The sequence below is a fragment of the Oncorhynchus clarkii genome, chromosome 8 (assembly GCF_045791955.1).
Source record: "Oncorhynchus clarkii lewisi isolate Uvic-CL-2024 chromosome 8, UVic_Ocla_1.0, whole genome shotgun sequence".
Lineage (NCBI taxonomy): Eukaryota > Metazoa > Chordata > Actinopteri > Salmoniformes > Salmonidae > Oncorhynchus > Oncorhynchus clarkii.
In genome coordinates, this window is record NC_092154.1 from 40,029,644 (window position 1) to 40,050,474 (window position 20,831).

A 20,831-nucleotide genomic window follows, 5' to 3' on the forward strand; every position below is an offset into this window, starting at 1 on the left:
AGCACAGGAACTGTTCTTCGGGAGCCTAAGATCACCATGCGCAATGCCAAGCGTCGGCTGGAGTGGTGTAAAGCTCGCCGAGCAGTGGAAACGGGTTCTCTGGTGTGATGAATCACACTTCACCCTGTAGCAGTCCGACGGACTAATCTGGGTTTGGCGGATGCAATGAGAACACTACAATGCCTGCCCGAATGTATAGTGCCAACTGTAATGTTTGGTGGTGGAGGAATAATGGTCTGGAGCTGTTTTTCATGTTTTGGCCTAGGCCCCGTTGTTCCAGTAAAGGGAAATCTAGACGATTTTTGTGCTTCTAACTTTGTGGCAACAGTGTGGGGAATGCCCTTTCCTGTTTCAGCATGAGAATGCCCCTGTGCACAAAGCGAGGTCCATACAGAAATGGCTTTTTGAGATCGGAGAGAAAGAACTTGACTGGCCTTCACAGAGCCCTGACCTCAACCCCATCAAACACCTTTGGGATGAATTGGAACGCCGACTGCGAGACAGGCCCAACATCGGTGCCCGACCTCCCTAATGCTCTTGTGGAAGGAAGTCCCCGCAGCAATGTTCCAATGGGTAGTGGAAAGCCTTCCCAGAAAAGTGGAGGCTGTTATAGCAGCAAGGGGGGGGGGGCAACTACATTTTAATGCCCATGATTTTGGAATGAGATGTTCGACGAGCAGGTGTCCACATAATTTTGGTCATGTAGTGTACCATTATAACCCATCAACAGCACTTGTGTGCCTTTGTGTTCGGTCATCTGTTTATATTTTCTGTCTTCTTGTAGAGAAGGAGAGTCCTGTGGGCAGGTCTGGAGTTCTCATAGCAGAGCCCTACTCCTGGAAGAGTCTGCTGCGTCAGCTCCCTGTCCTCCACATCCAGACCACTTCCTGCAAGGCTGCCCTGCTGGTCCTCCCCCCTGGGTAAGACCTGGCTCAACCTGGCCTGACCACCCTCACCACCAGCCATACATATACAAGCTGTTGTTGGCACCAGACATTTCATGACACTCTGAAGCAGTACCATGGTGCCCTTGTTCCAAAGTTGGCCATCATCAGGGTGCATAAAAGCCTCAGCACACCCTCCTGATGTTTGGATGTTGAACTTTTGCCCTCATGAGACCAGTATTTTACATGGTTTTATTGATGAAAATAACCCAACGTAACCTTTACACTATTAACTTCAATGCTGATTTTCAAAGCTACAGCTGAAACCTCACACCATCGATATATCTTTTACAGTTAGATCTGACGCTCTGAGAAAAAAACTTGCCCTAGTCTCTATTAATGGCTTCTGGTTGGCCTAGAAGCAGGGGGCCTAGTTTCTGGGGTCAGGCGGAGGGACGCGGAGCTACAATTACCACTGTGCCGTGGTGTAAACGTAACACTTAGCGCACCACTCATCCCTGAGTGTTTGAAGTGGGGGGGGGGGGTTGTTTCCGCCAAATGATAATGAACTCAATCTCAACCTCTCACTCTTCTTTGCGCTCTCTCTTTTCAATCCTTTTCTATCTCTCAATCTGTCCCTCGGTCTCTGTTTCACACATGCAATCAATTTACAGTATCTCTCCCTCTTTTATATTTCTCTCACTTCATTTTCTCTATCAACCACTTCCCTCTCCTCCCTCTATCCATTATTCTATTCTCTTGAACCCAACACCAATCAGGTCTATTGTCATTGATCATGTTTGGCTGTGATGGCTGTATTATGCCAAGCTTATGGGATGGAGGACTCTGTCAGGCTGGCAGTGTTCTAGCAGGGCTGTGAGCTGCTGTGGGCTCACGGTGCATTAGCACGACTGCTCTATGAGTGGACCACACTTGACCCAGGCAGCCATGAAGACATTACTGCCGGACAGAGACATGGCTTTGTAATTTGGTCTGAGGGGAAGGGATTATTAACCTACTGTATATGGAAATGAGTCTGTAGAGCTGACTAGGCCTTGGTGCAGAAGCTCTAAGCGGACTGGCACTATCATTGGGTTTTTATCAGTCCAGTTTCATGGTTTGTTATTTGGTGAGGGGTTGGTTTCACATAATTTTAGGGATAATCTGATCCCTCTCTCTTTCCTCTCACTCACCCCCTCTCTATCCCTCCATTCTCTACTCTCGCCCTCACCTCCTCCCCTGCCCTAGGCGTCATGTCCTGTGCATCCACACGAGGGCGCCTCTGGGCTACCACGTCCACCTGTACAGCATGGCAACCTTCGTTTTCGGAGACGAGGAGACCGTCATGCCTCACCTTGACAAGGTAAGTTAGAGGACACCACCATCACCATGGAAACGGCAGCAGACAGCCATTCCGTAATAGCCGCTTGGTTTCTCCTCACCTTCTGTTTATATGCCCATTCAGGCATGGGGATACCTCCTCATCCTCCTCTTATTACCTCTCCTCTCACTCTCGGATGCGCGTCTGATGTTAAGGATAATATCCCTTCTGCACTCAGGCCACAGTGGGTCAGAGGTCTCTCTATGTCTCTCTCTGTCGATGTCTGTCTGTGTCTATCACGGAAAGCTGATGCTGGTCACAATACACCAACAGCTGGAGGAGGAGGTGAGGAGAAGAGGGGAGGAGAGGCAGGCAGTGTACTGTGGCTGCTCAGGCTACAGGGACTTTCTCTTATAAAGCCAAGACTGTGAACATGTTGGCTTATTCATGCCATATGCAGACTCAAGCAGCTGGAAAATGACTAGTCAGGCAGTATTTGCACAAGAAGTGTGTTTGATAACTTTTTTCTCCATGGTGAATAAGCAGACGGAATGGACAGAACCAAGGAGCATTTTCTCTGACAGTTCACTTTCACCTCACGTGTCCTTACCCCCACCCCCTCTTCTCCTCTCCTCCCCACCTCCAGGAGAGTGTGCGTTTTTGTGAGCAGGCCCTGTCTATTCTGAGGCCACTGGGCAGAGTGGTCAGCTCCTTCTCAGATGAGCTGGAGCTCCCAGCAGCCACCAGGGCTCTGGGGGACGCCCACTGTCCCGCTCAGCTCAGCACTGTCGGAGGGCTCCGAGACCACCAGAGGGTAGGACACACACACACACACACACACACACACACACTGACACTGACACTGACACTGGACACACACTGACACACTCAACACTAACACTGGACCACACACACACTGACACTAACGCTGGACACACACACACTGACACTAACACTGGACACACACACGCACTGTATACAAGCACACACACACACACACACACACACACACACACACACACACACACAGGGCCGGACTACCACATTTGGGGCCCCGGGCACCTGCCTCCAAAGGGGGTTTTAGGTAAATGGCTAACTTCCTGTAGTTTTTACATATTTTGCCGTGGGGCAGAGAAAAATGTGCAGTTTTATAATGCTTTTCTACACATTTTGTCATGAGAGAGACATTTTCTATTTTAAAGTTAATGTTAAAGCTATTCAACACATTTTGCCATTGCTTTCCTGGCAACACCACGGTTGTAGGCCTGATAACCAAAAACAACAAGTCAGCCTATAGGGGGGTGGGAAGTGAACTTGCATTGTGCCAGGATAACAACCTATTCCTCAACATCAGCAAAACAAATTAGTTGATTGTTGACTTCAGGAAGCAGAGGAGTTAACATGCCCCGATTCACATCAACGGGACTGCAGTAGAGCGAGTCAGCAGTTTTAAGTTCCTCCGCGTCCAACAAAAACAACACCACCACTCTTGACGAGGGCACAAGAGTGTCTATACTTCTTAAGACGGGTGAATGAAACAATTCTGAATGCCGCCCCAGGTCCTCTCCAAATACTACCACTACACCATCGAGAGAATCCTAACCAGTTACATCACATCCTGTTACGGGAATTGCTCCGTCCACAACCGCAAAGCCCTCCAGCGGATGGTGAAGATGGCCCAGTACATCACTGGGACTGTGCTCCTACCCATCCAGGTCATCTACTCGAAACGGTGCCTGCAGCATCATCAAGGACCCCACATAACCCAGGCATGAGCTGTTCACTCTGTTACGGTCGGGCAGACGATATCGGAGCATGATGTCTGACACCAACAGGCTCAGAAATTGTTTCTATCTACAAGCCATCAGACTGCGGAACACTTGAACTGAACTGACTACCTGCTCTGATTTTCCGCACCTTACCCACACAGACACACAATATATTGAGCCATTGACTTTGTTTATATTATTATCTGAGAAGAAACCTACGAGTAAGTATTTCATTGGAAGGTGTATACCATCTGTATCCTGAAAATAGGACCAATATAACTTTTTTATTTTTTACATTTTATTTCACCTTTATTTAAACCAGGTAGGTAACTACGACCTAGCCAAGATAAAGCAAAGCAGTGCGACACAAACAACAACACAGAGTTACACATGGAATAAACAAATGTATAGTCAGTAACACAATAGAAAAAGTCTATATACAGTGCGTGCAAATGGCGTAAGGAGGTAAGGCAATAAATAGGCCATAGTAATGAAGTAATTACAATTTAGCAAATTAACACTGGAGTGATAGATGTGCAGATGATGATGTGAAAATAGAAATACTGGTGTCAATAAAAACAATATGGGGATGAGGTAGGTAGTTGGATGGGCTATATACAGATGGGCTGTGTACAGCTGCAGCGATCGGTAAGCTACTCAGATAGCTGATGCCTAAAGTTAGTGAGGGAGATATAAGTCTCCAACTTCAGCGATTTTTGCAATTTGTTCCAGTCATTGGCAGCAGAGAACTGGAAGGAGAGGCGGCCAAAGGTGTTGGCTCTGGGGATGATCAGTGAGATGTACCTGCTGGAGCGTGTGCTACGGGTGGGTGTTGTTATGGTGACCAGTGAGCTGTGATAAGGCAGAGCTTTACCTAGCAAAGACTTATAGATGAACTGGAGCCAGTAGGTCTGGCGACGAATATGTAGCGAGGGCCAGCCGACAAGAGCATACAGGTCACAGTGGTGGGTAGTATATGGGGCTTTGGTGACAAAACGGATGGCACTGTGATAGACTACATCCAGTTTGCTGAATGGAGTGTTGGAGGCTTTTTTGTAAATTACATCGCCAAAGTCGAGGATCGGTAGGATAGTCAGTTATACGAGGGTATGTTTGGCAGCGTGAGTGAAGGAGGCTTTGTTGCGAAATAGGAAGCCGATTCTAGGTTTAATTTTGGATTGGAGATGCTTGATGTGAGTCTGGAAGGAGAGTTTACATTCTAACCAGACACCTAGGTATTTGTAGTTGTCCACATATTCTAGGTTAGAACCGTCCAGAGTAGTGATCCTAGTCGTGCGGGCAAGAGCGGGCAGCGATTGCTGGAAGAGCATGCATTTTGTTTTACTAGAATTTAAGAGCAGTTGGAGGTCACGGAAGGAGTGTTGTATTGCATTGAAGCTCGTTTGGAGGTTTGTTAACACAGTGTCCAAAGAAGGGCCAGATGTATAGAGAATGGCGTCGTCTGCATAGAGGTGGATCAAGAAATCACCAGCAGCAAGAGCGACATTGTTGATATATACAGAGAAAAGAGTCTGCCCAATAATTTAACCCTAGAGACTGCCAGAGGTCCGGACAACAGGCCCTTCGATTTGACACACTGAACTCTATCTGAGAAGTAGTTGGTGAACCAGGCGAGGCAGTCATTTGAGAAACCAAGGCTGTTGAGTCTGCCGATAAGAATACGGTGATTGACGGAGTTGAAAGCCTTGACCAGGTCGATGAAGACGGCTGCACAGTACTGTCTTTTATTGATGGTGGTTATGATATCGTTTAGGACCTTGAGCGTGGCTGAGGTGCACCCGTGACCGACTCTGTAACCAGATTGCACAGCGGAGAAGGTATGGTGGGATTCAAAATGGTCAGTGATCTGTTTGTTACCTTGGCTTTCAAAGTTAGGGCAGGATGGATATAGGTCTGTAATAGTTTGGGTCTCGAGTGTCACCCCCTTTGAAGAGGGGGATGACGGTGCCAGTTTTCCAATATTTAGGATTCTCAGGCGATACAAAAGAGAACTTAAAACTTCATATGCTCTCTGGGGTTGGGGACCCTGGGGGAATGTGCCCTGAGTGTTCGGTCAGTAAGCCGGCCCTACACACAAGCATGCACACACACATGCACACACACACTCTCTCTCTCTCTGTCTCTGTCTCTGTCTCTCTCTCTCTCTCTCTCTCTCTCTCTCTCTCTGTCTCTGTCTCTCTGTCTCTCTGTCTCTGTCTCTGTGTGTGTGTGCACGCACTGACCTCCCCACTCCTGTCTGTGCAGGTGTTTAATGAAGCAGTGTATCACATGATCTGCGTTGCTCTGGACAGGAAGCTGTCAGCAGAGGAGCTGTTTGCTGTCCAGGCCCTTACCAACGACCCCTCGCTCTCCACCAGCGAGACAAGGGGACCGTCCCTCACAGGTTCAGGTGTGTGTGTGTGGAGTGTTTTTTTTCTCTGCAAGAATGTAAGTGTATGCCTAACTATTGTGTGTATCATTGTGTGTTGTACAGATTGTGAGGCACCGGAGGGTTGGGGCAGCAGGAAGCCCACCGAGCAGGAAATCCAGGCAGTCAGGATCCTCCAGGCCGGCTTCAAGGGACATCTAGTCCGCGAGATCCTCAATTCTACTAAACCAGGTAATAATGGGTTAATGCTGTCCTCATCCTCAACGCTAGTAAACCAGGTAATAATGGGTTAATGCTGTCCTCATCCTCAATGCTACTAAACCAGGTAATAATGGGTTAATACTGTCCTCAACGCTAGTAAACCAGGTAATAATGGGTTAATGCTGTCCTCATCCTCAACGCTAGTAAACCAGGTACTAATGGGTTAATGCTGTCCTCATCCTCAATGCTAGTAAACCAGGTAATAATGGGTTAATGCTTTCCTCATCCTCAATGCTACTAAACCAGGTAATAATGGGTTAATGCTGTCCTCATCCTCAATGCTACTAAACCAGGTAATAATGGGTTAATGCTGTCCTCATCCTCAATGCTACTGAACCTAGTATTAATGGGTTAATGCTATCCTCATCCTCAATGCTAGTAAACCAGGTAATACTGGGTTAATGCTGTCCTCATCCTCAATGCTACTGAACCTAGTATTAATGGGTTAATGCTGTCCTCATCTTGAACGCTACTAAACCAGGTAATAATGGGTTAATGCTGTCCTCATCTTGAACGCTACTAAACCAGGTACTAATGGGTTAATGCTGTCCTCATCCTCAATGCTAGTAAACCAGGTAATAATGGGTTAATGCTGTCCTCATCCTCAATGCTACTAAACCAGGTAATAATGGGTTAATGCTTTCCTCATCCTCAATGCTACTAAACCAGGTAATAATGGGTTAATGCTGTCCTCATCCTCAATGCTACTAAACCAGGTAATAATGGGTTAATGCTGTCCTCATCCTCAATGCTACTGAACCTAGTATTAATGGGTTAATGCTATCCTCATCCTCAATGCTAGTAAACCAGGTAATACTGGGTTAATGCTGTCCTCATCCTCAATGCTACTGAACCTAGTATTAATGGGTTAATGCTGTCCTCATCTTGAACGCTACTAAACCAGGTAATAATGGGTTAATGCTGTCCTCATCTTGAACGCTACTAAACCAGGTACTAATGGGTTAATGCTGTCCTCATCCTCAATGCTAGTAAACCAGGTAATAATGGGTTAATGCTGTCCTCATCCTCAATGCTACTAAACCAGGTAATAATGGGTTAATGCTTTCCTCATCCTCAATGCTACTAAACCAGGTAATAATGGGTTAATGCTGTCCTCATCCTCAATGCTACTAAACCAGGTAATAATGGGTTAATGCTGTCCTCATCCTCAATGCTACTGAACCTAGTATTAATGGGTTAATGCTATCCTCATCCTCAATGCTAGTAAACCAGGTAATACTGGGTTAATGCTGTCCTCATCCTCAATGCTACTGAACCTAGTATTAATGGGTTAATGCTGTCCTCATCTTGAACGCTACTAAACCAGGTAATAATGGGTTAATGCTGTCCTCATCTTGAACGCTACTAAACCAGGTAATAATGGGTTAATGCTGTCCTCATCTTGAACGCTACTAAACCAGGTAATAATGGGTTAATGCTGTCCTCATCCTCAATGCTACTAAACCAGGTAATAATGGGTTAATGCTGTCCTCATCTTGAACGCTACTAAACCAGGTAATAATGTGTTAATGCTATCCTCATCCTCAATGCTACTAAACCAGGTAATAATGGGTTAATGCTGTCCTCATCATCAATGCTACTAAACCAGGTAATAATGGGTTAATGCTGTCCTCATCATCAATGCTACTAAACCAGGTAATAATGGGTTAATGCTATCCTCATCCTCAATGCTACTAAACCAGGTAATAATGGGTTAATGCTGTCCTCATCCTCAATGCTACTAAACCAGGTAATAATGGGTTAATGCTGTCCTCATCTTGAACGCTACTAAACCAGGTAATAATGGTTTAATGCTGTCCTCATCCTCAATGCTACTGAACCAGGTAATAATGGGTTAATGTTGTCCTCATCCTCAATGCTACTAAACCAGGTAATAATGGGTTAATACTGTCCTCATCCTCAGTGCTACTAAACCAGGTAATAATGGGTTAATGCTGTCCTCATCCTCAGTGCTACTAAACCAGGTAATAATGGGTTAATGCTGTCCTCATCCTCAGTGCTACTAAACCAGGTAATAATGGCTTAATGCTGTCCTCATCCTCAATGCTACTAAACCAGGTAATAATGGGTTAATGCTGTCCTTATCCTCAATGCTACTAAAACAGGTAATAATGAGTTAAATCTGTCCTCATCAAATCAAATTTATTTATATAGCCCTTCTTACATCAGCTGATGTCACAAAGTGCTGTACGGAAACCCAGCCTAAAACCCCAAACAGCAAGCAATGCAGGTGTAGAAGCACGGTGGCTAGGAAAAACTCCCTAGAAAAGGCCAAAACTTAGGAAGAAACCTAGAGAGGAACCAGGCTATGAGGGGTGGCCAGTCCTCTTCTGGCTGTGTCGGGTGGAGATTATAACAATATGGCCAAGATGTTATAATGTTCATAAATGACCAGCATGGTCAAATAATAATAATCACAGTAGTTGTCTAGGGTGCAGCAAGTCAGCACCTCAGGTGTAGATATCAGTTGGCTTTTCATAGCCTCATCCTCAATGCTAGTAAACCAGGTAATAATGGGTTAATACTTACCTCATCCTCAGCGCTACTGCACCAAGTAATAATAGGTTAATACTGTCCTCACCCTCAATGTTGCTAAACCAGGTAATAATGGGTTAATACTGTCCTCACCCTCAATGTTGCTAAACCAGGTAATAATGGGTTAATACGGCCTCACACTCACAATCAAACTTCTCAATGTTGTTCAATTAAATTTTCCAATGACCTCAGGGACAATATTACAAGGTACAATCAGAGCACAATTAGATACATTCTTTGCTATAGATAGATCTGCTCATTAAGTTGAAGAGAGGAAGAATGGATTCTCATTTAGAAAGAGAGGGGTGTTATCCAGACCTTTTAATTGGTTTGTAACAGTTTGACTGTTGCTTGTCTAATGACTGAAAGATTAATTAAAGGCATGTGATTGTTGGTAAGAGCGATGTTGATCTGGCAGTTTGTGTATCTTTGCCAGATAAACATCTCTACCCTCATTGCTCTCTCTCCCTCTCTCTCCCCCTCTCTCTTTTTCTGTTTCGCCTTCGCCGTATCTGAGGTGTAAAGGTCTCTCTGGCTGTTCCAGCTCACTCCCTCTGCTTCTGGCCGATCACCCCTCCCTCCTCTCCTGGCAGCCCTGCCCACTCCATCACTGCCACAGGGCTCAGGCTGGCATTGCCTTTCTCCCTCTCTCTCTCTCTCCCTTCCTCTCTTATTTTATTTTTCTGTTTCTCCGTATCTGTCAAAAAAACAAAAACATTATTTGTCACATGCACCGAATATAACAGGAGTAGACTTTACCGTGAAGTGCTTTCTTATGAGCCCTTTCTCACCAATGTAGAGTTAGAAATTAAGAAAATTAGCCAATAAAAATAGTAACAATAAATATCAATAACGAGTCTATATACAAGGAGTACCGGTGCCGAGTCAGTGTGCTGGGGGGTACGAGGTATCTGAGGTAATATGTACATGTAGGTAGGGGTAAAACTGACATAGCAATCAGTATAGATAATAAACAGACTAGCAGCAGCTTCTGTTGAGAGTGTGAAAGTGTGTGTGTGTGTGATGTCAATATGTGTGTGTGTTTTGTGTGTGTGTGAGCGTATATGTAGTGTGTGTGTGTTGGAGTGTCAGTGCAAGTGAGTGTGTGTGTGTGAGTCAAATAAATGTGCATAGAGTCAGTGTAAGAGAGTCAGTGGAAAAGAGGGTAAAGTTAATAGTCTGGGTAGCTATTTGATTAACTGTTCAGTAATCATATGGCTTGGTAGTATGAAGTTGTTCAGGTGCCTTTTGGCCACAGGTTGGCGCTCCGGTACCGCTTGCCGTGCCGTAGCAGAGTGAACAGTCTATAGCTTTGGTGGCTAGGGTCTTTGACAATTTACAGGCCCTTCCTCTAACACCGCCTGGTATAGAGGACCTGGATGGCAGGGATCTCGGCTTCAGTGATGTACTGTTTCATCTCCACCGCCCTCTGTAGCGCCTTGTGATCAAGGGCGGTGCAGTTGCCATACCAAACAGTGATGCAGCCAGACAAGATGCTCTCAATGGTGCAGCTGTATAACTTTTTCAGTGCCATTCCAAATCTTGTCAGCCTCCTTCACAACTGTGCTGGTGTGAGAGAAACATATTAAGTCAAGGAACTTGAAGCTGTCAACCCACTCCACTATATCCTTGTCAATGTGGATGGGGTATCCTCGCTCCTCTGTTTCCTGTAGTCCACAATCAGCTCCTTTGTCTTGCTGACTTTGAGGCAGAGGTTGTTGTCCTGGCACTGCACTGCCAGGTCCTTGACCTCATCCCTGTAGGCTGTCTCATCGTCGTCGGTGATCAGGCCTACCACCACTGACCACTGTGTAGTCAGCAAACTAGATGAATGTGTTAAAGTGATGCATAGCCATACAGTCTTGGGTGAACAGGGAGTACAGAAGGGGACTAAACACACACCCCTGAGGGGCCGCAGTGTTGAGGGTCAGCGTGGCAGATATGTTGTTACCTACCAGGATCCAGTTGCTGAAGAAGGTGTTCAGTCCCAGGGTCCCGAGCTTGGTGATGAGCTTTGAGGCTGAGCTGTAGTCAAAGCACAGCATTCTCACATAGGTATTTCTCCAGGTGGGAGAGAGCAGTGTGGAGTGCTATAGAAATTGCATCATCTGTGGATCTGTTGGGGCGGTATGAGAATTCAAATCAAAGTTTATTTGTCACGTGTGCCAAATACAACAGGTGTAGAACCTTACAGTGAAATGCTTACTTACAGGCTCTAACCAACAGTGCAAAAAAGGTATTAGGTGAACAATAGGTAAGTAAATAAATTAAAACAACAGTAAAAAGACAGTGAAAAATAACAGTAGCAAAATTGGAGTGGTGTCTGGGATGATGGTGTTGATGTTACAGCATTTCTTGGTTACAGATGTGAGTGCTACGGGGGACGATAGTCGTTTAGGCTGGTTACCTTCTAGTTCTTAGGAACAGACACATTGGTGGTCTGCTTGAAACATGTTGGGATTACAGACTGGGACAATGAGATGTTGGAAAGTATGTGAAGATACTTGACAGCTGGCCTGAGCATACTCAGTCTGGCACAGTGGCCTTGCGAGTGTTAACTTCTTTGGGAACGGGAGGCAGTATTGAGTAGCTTGGATGAATAAGGTGCCCAGAGTAAACTGCCTGTTACTCAGGCCCAGAAGCTAGGATATGCATATAATTAGTAGATTTGGATAGAACACTCTGAAGTTTCTAAAACTGTTAAAATAATGTCTGTGAGTATAACAGAACTCATATGGCAGGCAAAAATGTGGGAAACTTGGGAAATCTGAGGACGTGGGAAATCTGAGGTTTGTAGTTTTTTAAGTGATTGCCTATCCAATATCCTGTCTCTGTGGGGTCAGATTGCACTTCCTAAGGCTTCCAGTAGATGTCAACAGTCTTTAGAAGTTGTTTCAGGCTTCTATTGTGAAAGGGGAGAGAATAAGAGCTGTTTCAACAAGTGGCCAGGCTGAAAGCCTTTAGTCTTAGCGTGGCCGTGAGTGCGACGCTCATTCCCTTTCTATTTCTATTGTCCGGTTGGAATATTATTGAAGATTTATGATAAAAACATCCTAAAGATTGATTATATACATCGTTTGACATGTTTCTACAAACTTTAATGGAACTTTTTTTACTTTTCGTCTGGACTTTGTGCATTTGGATTACTGGACTAAACATGCAAACAAAAATGAGGTATTTGGACATAAAGATGAACTTTATCGAACAAAACAAAAATGTATTGTCTAACATGGAGACCTGGGAGTGCCATCAGATGAAGATCATCAAAGGTAAGTGATTGATTTTAATGCTATTTCTGACTTTTGTGACACCTCTCCTTGGTTGGAAAATGGCTGTATGGTTTTCTGTGGCTAGGCGCTGACCTAACATAATCGCATGGTGTACTTTCGCCTTAAAGCCTTTTTGAAATCAGACACTGTGGCTGGATTAACAAGAAGTTTATCTTTAAAATGGTGTATAATACTTGTATGTTTGAGGAATTTTAATTATGAGATTTCTGTTGTGTGAATTTGGCGCCCTGCAATTTCACTGGCTGTTGGCGAGGTGGCCACATATATATCCCAGAGAGGTTTTAACCTGTTTAAAAGTCTTACTCACATCGGCCATGGAGAGCAAGATCACACAGTTGTCCGGGACAGCAGGGGCTCTCATGTCTGGCTCAGTGTTTGCCTCGGTCTGGGAGATTTTTATCTCTGGACAACTCATGGCTCGGTTTTCCTTTGTAATTTGTAATAGTCTGCAAATCTTACCGCATCGGAACCGGTGTAGTAAGATTCAATATTAGTCCTATATTGACATTTTCCATGTTTGATGGTTCGTCGGGGTCGTAAGCAGGCTTTCTTGTAATCATCCATGTCCGTGTCCCGTTCATTGAAAGCGATAATCTATTGCTTTTTGTTAGAGTACATATGTACCGTATGGTCACTGTGGGGATGACTTCATCAAGTGCATTGATGAAACCCATGACTGATGTGGTAAACTCCTCAATGTTATCTGATGAATCCCTGAACATACTCTGCTCTGTGCTAGCGAAGCAGCCTTGTAGCTTAGCGTCCGCTTCATCAGACCACTTCCGTACTGAGCACGTCTCTGGTACGTCCTGTTTGAGTTTTTGCTTGTTAACAGGAAGCAGGAGGATGGAGTCATGATCTGATTTGCAGAAGGGAGGGCGAGGGAAGGCCTTAATTAAAAGTGATTCAGAGCCTCTTGGTAAAAGTGGGATAAACAGAATTTCAGGAGTTAAAGTCATAGAAACAGCCAATAGAAACACTTCCTCTGGGTGAGCGTTTTCTTGTTTGTTTATGGCCTTGTACAGCTCGTTGAGTGCCTGCTTGGTTCCATTCTCGTTTTGTGGTAGGATGTAGACAGCAGTAATCATTACAGATAAAAACGTCTGCAATTTCCCATGAGATATTCTAGTTCAGGAGCAAAAGCTTGAGACTTCCTTCACACTTGAAGCAGCGCACCAGTTGTTGTTTACAAAGAGGCACACCTCCCCTTTTTGGTCCCCTTTCCGGCCGTGACAAAGCATGGAGAAACCCTTGAGTATTATGTCCATATCGCCCGTCAGCCAAGTTTCAGAAAAGCATAGAATATTACAGTTTTTCACGTCCCGTTGGTAGGAATCTCTCAAACAGAGCTCATCCATCTTGTTCTCAAGTGGCTGGACATTGGCCAGTAAAATGGAGGGGAGTGCCGATTTGATTTTCTCTGTGTCTTAGTCCAACAAATACTCCAGCACTCCTCCCTTGTCTTCGCTTCCACTGAAATTGAGGTTAAAGTTAGTAGCTGTCAATTTATAATTCAAATGTACCTGGCTGTGATAATGGTGTGAGCTTTCTGTACAAACAAATTAAGGATAAACACGGAAAAAGTCACAAAATAGCAAAGTCGGGTTGGACTTTCTCCATCGGTGTCATCTTATTCTCTCTCTCTCTTTTTTTTCTCTCTCTCCTCTCTCGCTCTCTCTCTGCTAAGAGTTAGCCCTGTGCCCTATCTTTGGGACTCTGGGCTGAAATAGAGACTTATCGATGAGTCTGCCACTCTCACTAATAAACCCTGACAGGTAAGGTGGTGGGGGGGACAGGACAACACACACATTCATGCACACACACATCGACCCACCCACCTGCACCCCCTCGAACATCAAAACAGCTCTGTTGTGACATGTTTACGAGTTGAGGGAGAGCAGCGAGGGGGGGAGAGAGGAGGATGGAGAGCTAGAGAGAGGGAAAGAAAGGGATAGAAGGAGGGAGGGTGTTTTTTAGGTGAGGGATATGAACAGACTCTATTTATTGCCAGGGCTTGAGGGTTACTCTGTCCTGTCCAGCCTGTCAGAACACAACACTAAGGCCTAGAGCAGAGACATGAGATTCCAGTACTCGCCTAACTCCCCTCCTTGTTCCACTACACTCACAGACTTGTCATTTAGGAAGACACACACAGATTCCATCACTGGTACACCACACTGGTTGTTCAAGAAACTAATTTGTTTCTACCTAGATACCATATTTATCATGACGACTATTCCAGTCTCTGTATTTCCAAGCCTTACATTTTAAACCCACTGCATGCCTCAAAGCCCTTTAGGAACACATGACAAATAATGACATCAACAACTGATGTCTCAGGTTCAGTACAGGCCACTCTGTCAGTGTTTTATCATTAACTACCTCGGATGCGCTGTCTGTCACAAACAGCCATCTCTCTGCAAGACTACTTTTTCATCAACCAGAGCCCAGCCCATAATGGCTCTTGATTTGGAGAAGATGAGAAACGCCTGTCGTTAACTTTCTCACGCACACGTGCAAGCTTGCACGGCGGCGCACACACACCTCAGTAGCATAGCCAGGGAGATACAGAATGAAGAATTACATATTTAATGAATTGATCCAGTACATGGCTCGTGTAACAGGGTTGGAGATGAGTGTCACAGTGAATTTGATGTTTGAATGTGTTTTATTCTCTTTCGTCACAAAAAGAATGCATCTGGCACTCTCCTTCATCTTTTTACCTTCCATTAAGTCAAGTATTATAGCAATGTGTTCATGTCTTTGGCTTCAAGGTGAATGTCTTTCATCTTTTATGTATGTCTGCTGCTTCTTAACTGAGCGTGGTGTGTGTGTGTGTGTGTGTGTGTGTGTGTGTGTGTGTGTGTGTGTGTGTGTGTGTGTGTGTGTGTGTGTGTGTGTGTGTGTGTGTGTGTGTGTGTGTGTGTGTGTGTGTGTGTGTGTGTGTGTGTGTGTGTGTGTGTGTGTGTGTGTGTGTGTGTTATATGTATTATCTAGGCACAAAGGAGAATCTCAGTGCCTCAAAGACACTTCAGGAGATGTGGGCTAGTGTGGAATCGGATGCAGAGAAACACGCAGTGTCTTTATTGAGGTAAATTATTAATCAGCTAGCTCAACATTGCACACATTCACAGCTGAGCACACAACACTAAAACCCAATCTCACACAGCACACGCAAACATGACACATCTAATTTAGCCAACACACTGCATACTTGTGTTTTCTTCCCAACACTGTAAAGGGGATACTGTGAATTTCACAGTAGCTTACAGGTAGCTCGGTGGCAATATGTTTTTCATATTTCAGTACACCTTCTGTGATATAAATACGGTATCGAAGCAGGTACTGCGTAATGACATACAGTACAATACCGTAAAATGTACTGTATTATACTGTAATAAAGTATGCTGCCGTAATTGGAATGAATTAATGGGTGAAGGCATTAAATGAATTGAGGGGAGAGGTTTGTATTTCAAAATATTTACTGTAATTACAAGCGATTGGTTCGAACAGGTTGGCTGATAGGTAAAGTGTTTACACATTACAGTATATTAGTGAATAGTTTCTGTTTTATATCACTTGCACTTCTAGAGGCCTTGACAAAGGCATCCAAACTGGCAGCAACTACAGGGCAAAACAGACTCAGTCTCACTGCAGAATTTCAAATTGCTCCAAACATCACTTTTCTAAGTGTTTTTGTTGCTCCTACTGCTCTATATCATTCCATTTCTCCAATTTCTAATTTCTAGTGTTAGTGCAATGATTGCAAGTACCCATAGACTTGCAGTCATTAGCGTTACCCATAGACTTGCAGTCATTAGCGTTACCCATAGACTTGCAGACATTAGCGTTACCCATAGACTTGCAGACATTAGCGTTACCCATAGACTTGCAGACATTAGCGTTACCCATAGACTTGCAGTCCTTAGCGTTACCCATAGACTTGCAGTCATTAGCGTTACCCATAGACTTGCAGACATTAGCGTTACCCATAGACTTGCAGACATTAGCGTTACCCATAGACTTGCAGTCCTTAGCGTTACTCATAGACTTGCAGTCATTAGCGTTACTCATAGACTTGCAGTCATTAGCGTTACTCATAGACATGCAGTCATTGCACTAACGCTGGTTAGCAATTGCTCTAGCGCTAGTTAGCAACTTCCTTCAAACTACACGCAGAGACGTAAAAATGGTATCCACGAGTTCATCTGACTCTGGGGATGTAGATAAAGGGCCTCATTGTCAAAATCTCGAAGTATCCCATTAAGGTATGGATTAAGGTTTGGGATAGGTTTAAAACATTATGTTTAGGCACTCATTCCAAATGGTTAAGGTAAGCATTAAGGTTTGGGATAAGGTTAAAACTACCACCCAAAAAAGATTCAACACGCAACCTTCTGATCCCTTACCCATGCTTAGATGATGGTAATGTTGCCCCTAGTGGCCGGGTCCGGAAGCATTTTTCGACGTCTTTGACGTCAATCTTGAACGATCTGTCTGCCAAATGGACATGGGGCACTATATCCAAATAGATAAATTGGTGCAGCATTCTCACTCACGAGTGCAACAATAAAGCCTCTTACAAGACACGCCTCACAATATGTTAATTAGCCAGAAACTGCAATACCATGCACCCACTAGTGGTCACGGTATTGTATTCTGTTGCGTGTAATTTAAAGTACCATTCGAAATGCATAAATTCTTTCCCCACCCATAACAATTTCCCACAGTGCACCATAATTTACGGTATGCTGCAGTAAACGTTTCAGAGTATTTTACTGTTGATAACACCCAAAATGATTGTATAATTTACCATTTTTCATTACAGTGCATTGTTGGGTACGTACAGCAATATGGCTTGGCACACTGTTATGACACTGTGCCAGCTAGGTGCATTGAGGCAATTCATTTAGCCTCTTTCCATGCGTGCCCAGAGTCTGTCCCTATCCTCCTCAGTGAGTCCTATAGCCATGGCTCAGCCTCACGGTAGAGGGGAGGTGAGTAGTTTTCCACATTGTGTTCCATCGTCTCCTGGTGGTACCATCTGCTGTTTATCCTCTCTCTGCTCCATTCGGCTCTTTGAGTCTTCTGAATGATCCGTCGCCTGAGGGTGAGGGGTGTGTGTGTGTGTGTGTGTGTGTGTGCGCGCATGTGTACGCGCATGCGTGTCCGTGCGTGTGTGCCGCATGCCTCTGTTTGTGTGTAAGTCAGATCTCACTGATCAATGGAAGCCCCCAGTACAGAGTCAGAGCTGTGAAGTGTTTTCACTCTCCTTAGCCTTGTAACCCAAAGAGAAGCTCCCCATAGTATACTGCCCTTAAATAAAATGACCACGGTGGTGTGGTCTGATGAAGAAATATTACAATGATAATACATAATTGTAACTGTATTCTTCTGGAGAGCTCATAAGAGACAGATTTTGCACATGTCCTGTTTCACACATTGATCATGCCTGTTCGTTCAGTATCATATCTGAGAGAATTCTGGCCAAATGTATCTGCCTCATATTCTGTTTAACCCCTCATTCTCTGTTTGTTTGACCCTCGCTCTGTGATCCCCCCCCCCCCCCCCCCCCCCCCCCCCAGTCTGTTGAGCCCAGTGACAGGCTCCAGATAGGGGATGAACCGTCTGAAGGCACTGGGTCACCCTGGTACAAATCAAGAAAAATCCTCCGCTTCTAACATGTGTCCATCTCCGCACCTTGTAACTCTTACTCACCTATAACCTCTTGGGTGCTCGTCTCACCAAACACAGACAAACCCTGTGTTTGTCAACTCAAGACTCTTTGAGTGAAGTTGACAAAGTGAGGTTACACTGTCATATAGTAACTCTCAGCCCTCCATATAAAAGTTATCTCCCCCCCATCCCCCCCCAGGGAGTTTTAGGGCCGCATGTATCAAGTGTCTCAGAGTAGGACTGCTGATTTTAGGATTAGTTTCACTTTTTAGATCACACTGAATAAGATAACATGGACATCGGGGACCTGATCCTAGATCAGCACTCCTACTCTGAGACGCTTCATACATCGGGCCCCTGATCTGCCCTACCAAGCAAAAAGGCAGTAACTGCTCATTTGGTTGAAAATGAGTTAATGTCATTTTTGATACATGAAATACATGCTTAATCATGTGGACAAGTATCCTGCCTCCATTGTATTGTGTTCAGGAGAAAATGGGGGTCATGTTAAAAGTAACTGCATAAAGTTACTGTGAAACCAAGGTAAATAAAAGCCATTTTTCTCAGTTCCACGCTAAGAACAGTTTCTGTTTATGCAGTATTGGAGTGGACCTAGCCCCCATATGCAGCACCTCTTTCCCTGATAGCCATGGTTGTTGTGTCTTTATTGTCCAGGTACATCTTCAGTAACGATGAGAGAACAGCTGAACTGTACCCCTGTCAGGAGGATGAGTGGACCAGAATCACGTTCACCGACTACTCTGTCCCTCTGCCTGAACTGGCCAACTCCTGGCTACTGGTCTTCAGGTAGAAGACACACACACACATACTCACACAACACACGGATAAAGCACCGACTCATGTTATATATGAATGTAAAATGTTTCGCTAACACCCACATGATCCTCCGTTGTTAGTGTTTTTTTTCTGTGGTAGTAAAACATCATTGTGAGTGCTGTGTGTTGTGTGTGTTCCAGAGAGGTGTTCTTGGTGCCTAAAGAAATGCTGCTCGTGGCTAAGGTCTACTCCCCAGTCTCCTCCTGTCTGCTCCACGTCATAGACAACAACACGGGAGAGGAGCTACCCAGAGTCTTCCAGAGAGTAGAGCCCCACGTCTACAAACACAACCAGGTCTCAACATTAAACAAACTACTGTACATTCAACCTCTCACAAACACAAACTGTATGTTATACTGTACGTATATGTGTATATGTATATAAAAAAACAAATCGTGTTTTTGTGCTTTACAGTGTAGGAATGTGGCACTGTGAGTGCGGCACTATGATAGTGCTGTATATGCAGTGTATGTGTGTGGGTGTGCCATGTACTTTTGTGTGTGTGAGAAACTAAACCCCGTGCCTCATACCCACCTCCCTGTAGCGTGGATACACCTTTGTGGCGGAGGCCCACACCCCTGACACACCCCTCATGGGGGCCAAGTGGAGGATGCGTCTGATTGGCTCATGTGATCTTCCTGACCTGGCACGAGAGGCTCCACTCAACAACTTCTCTGTGAAGGAATTCAGGGATTACTACATTCCCAATGACAGGAACGTCATCTGCAGGTAGCATATCGGAATAACGACAGAGTAAAACATACGTACTTAGGTTGGAAGGTGCCTAATTTAATTGTAATCAATATGATTCACCGGGAATTCATAATTGCCTGTTGTCTGTGTTTTGTGCTAATCACATATTGATTGAGGGCATAGTTTTTCCTGGTCAGATCACATTGTCTGGAAAACCTTCTGGCCCTACCAATATTGAACTCTGTATATTACGACAGGTATTCTGTGAAGGTGACCGCGGACCACGCCGGTACGGTCCAGTTCCAGACGTCCAAACCGGATGTTCACATCCGCCTCTCCGTTCTGGACCATGAGGAAGTGGTGGCTAGTAACACTGGGAAAGGCCACGTGGTCATCCCGGTATACCACTTCCATCCTAGCAATCGTGAGTAACATTGTTTTAAGGTCAGATGGAAGACAAAAAGTGCTTCTTAGAGGAGTCATTGTATTTTCATATATTTCCTGTGTCACTTGCAATCATTATTGACAGGGTAGATATTAGCTCAGTATGTTGTAGAACATGTCAAGCTATTCATTCTGTTCACAAAGTACTGTATTTAAATTACTGTGTCTGTAACAGTCATTTACTGTACATATGTTGTTTTTTTCTATAAATAATCGGGCCACTGTGTGACATTAGATAAACATTTAAATATGGTTTGAAACTAAAATATGCAGTTCCACATGGTTAGAAATAAATGTTCATATATGCAAATTGGCCCATAACTCCACCTATACAACATCATAGGCGAATGATATTGGCGCCGGAGGGGATGGCTGTGGTTTTACGGGTTCCTAACCAGCTGTGCTATTTTGTTCGTTTTTTCGCGTTGTTTGCAACTTAGTTTTTAGCTTGTAAGGCCATAAGCAAACAAGAAAATTCTCATCTAGAAACGGAGCTCCTAGTGGTCGGGTACTTTAATGTAGGCAAGCTTAAATCCGTTGGACCTCATTTCTACCAGCATGTCACATGTGCAACCAGAGGGAAAGAATTCAAGACCACCTTTACTCCACACACAGAGGACGCATACAAAGCTCTCCCTCGCCCTCCATTTGACAAATCTGACCATAATTATATCCTTCTGGTTCCTGCTTACAAGCAAAAAACTAAAGCAG

At 44.6% G+C, this 20,831-nt stretch overlaps 1 protein-coding gene across 1 annotated transcript in view; it reads left to right on the forward strand.

The window, feature by feature from the left end:
• The window catches only part of LOC139415448 (androglobin), a 106,531-nt gene that overhangs the window by 59,815 nt on the left and 25,885 nt on the right, over nt 1-20,831 (forward strand). Inside the window, 10 exon segments of the mRNA XM_071163537.1 lie at nt 785-920; nt 2,133-2,247; nt 2,852-3,019; nt 6,240-6,384; nt 6,469-6,594; nt 15,468-15,561; nt 18,822-18,953; nt 19,124-19,277; nt 19,528-19,712; nt 19,934-20,100. Of these exon segments, the coding sequence (XP_071019638.1) occupies nt 785-920; nt 2,133-2,247; nt 2,852-3,019; nt 6,240-6,384; nt 6,469-6,594; nt 15,468-15,561; nt 18,822-18,953; nt 19,124-19,277; nt 19,528-19,712; nt 19,934-20,100 (1,422 nt within the window).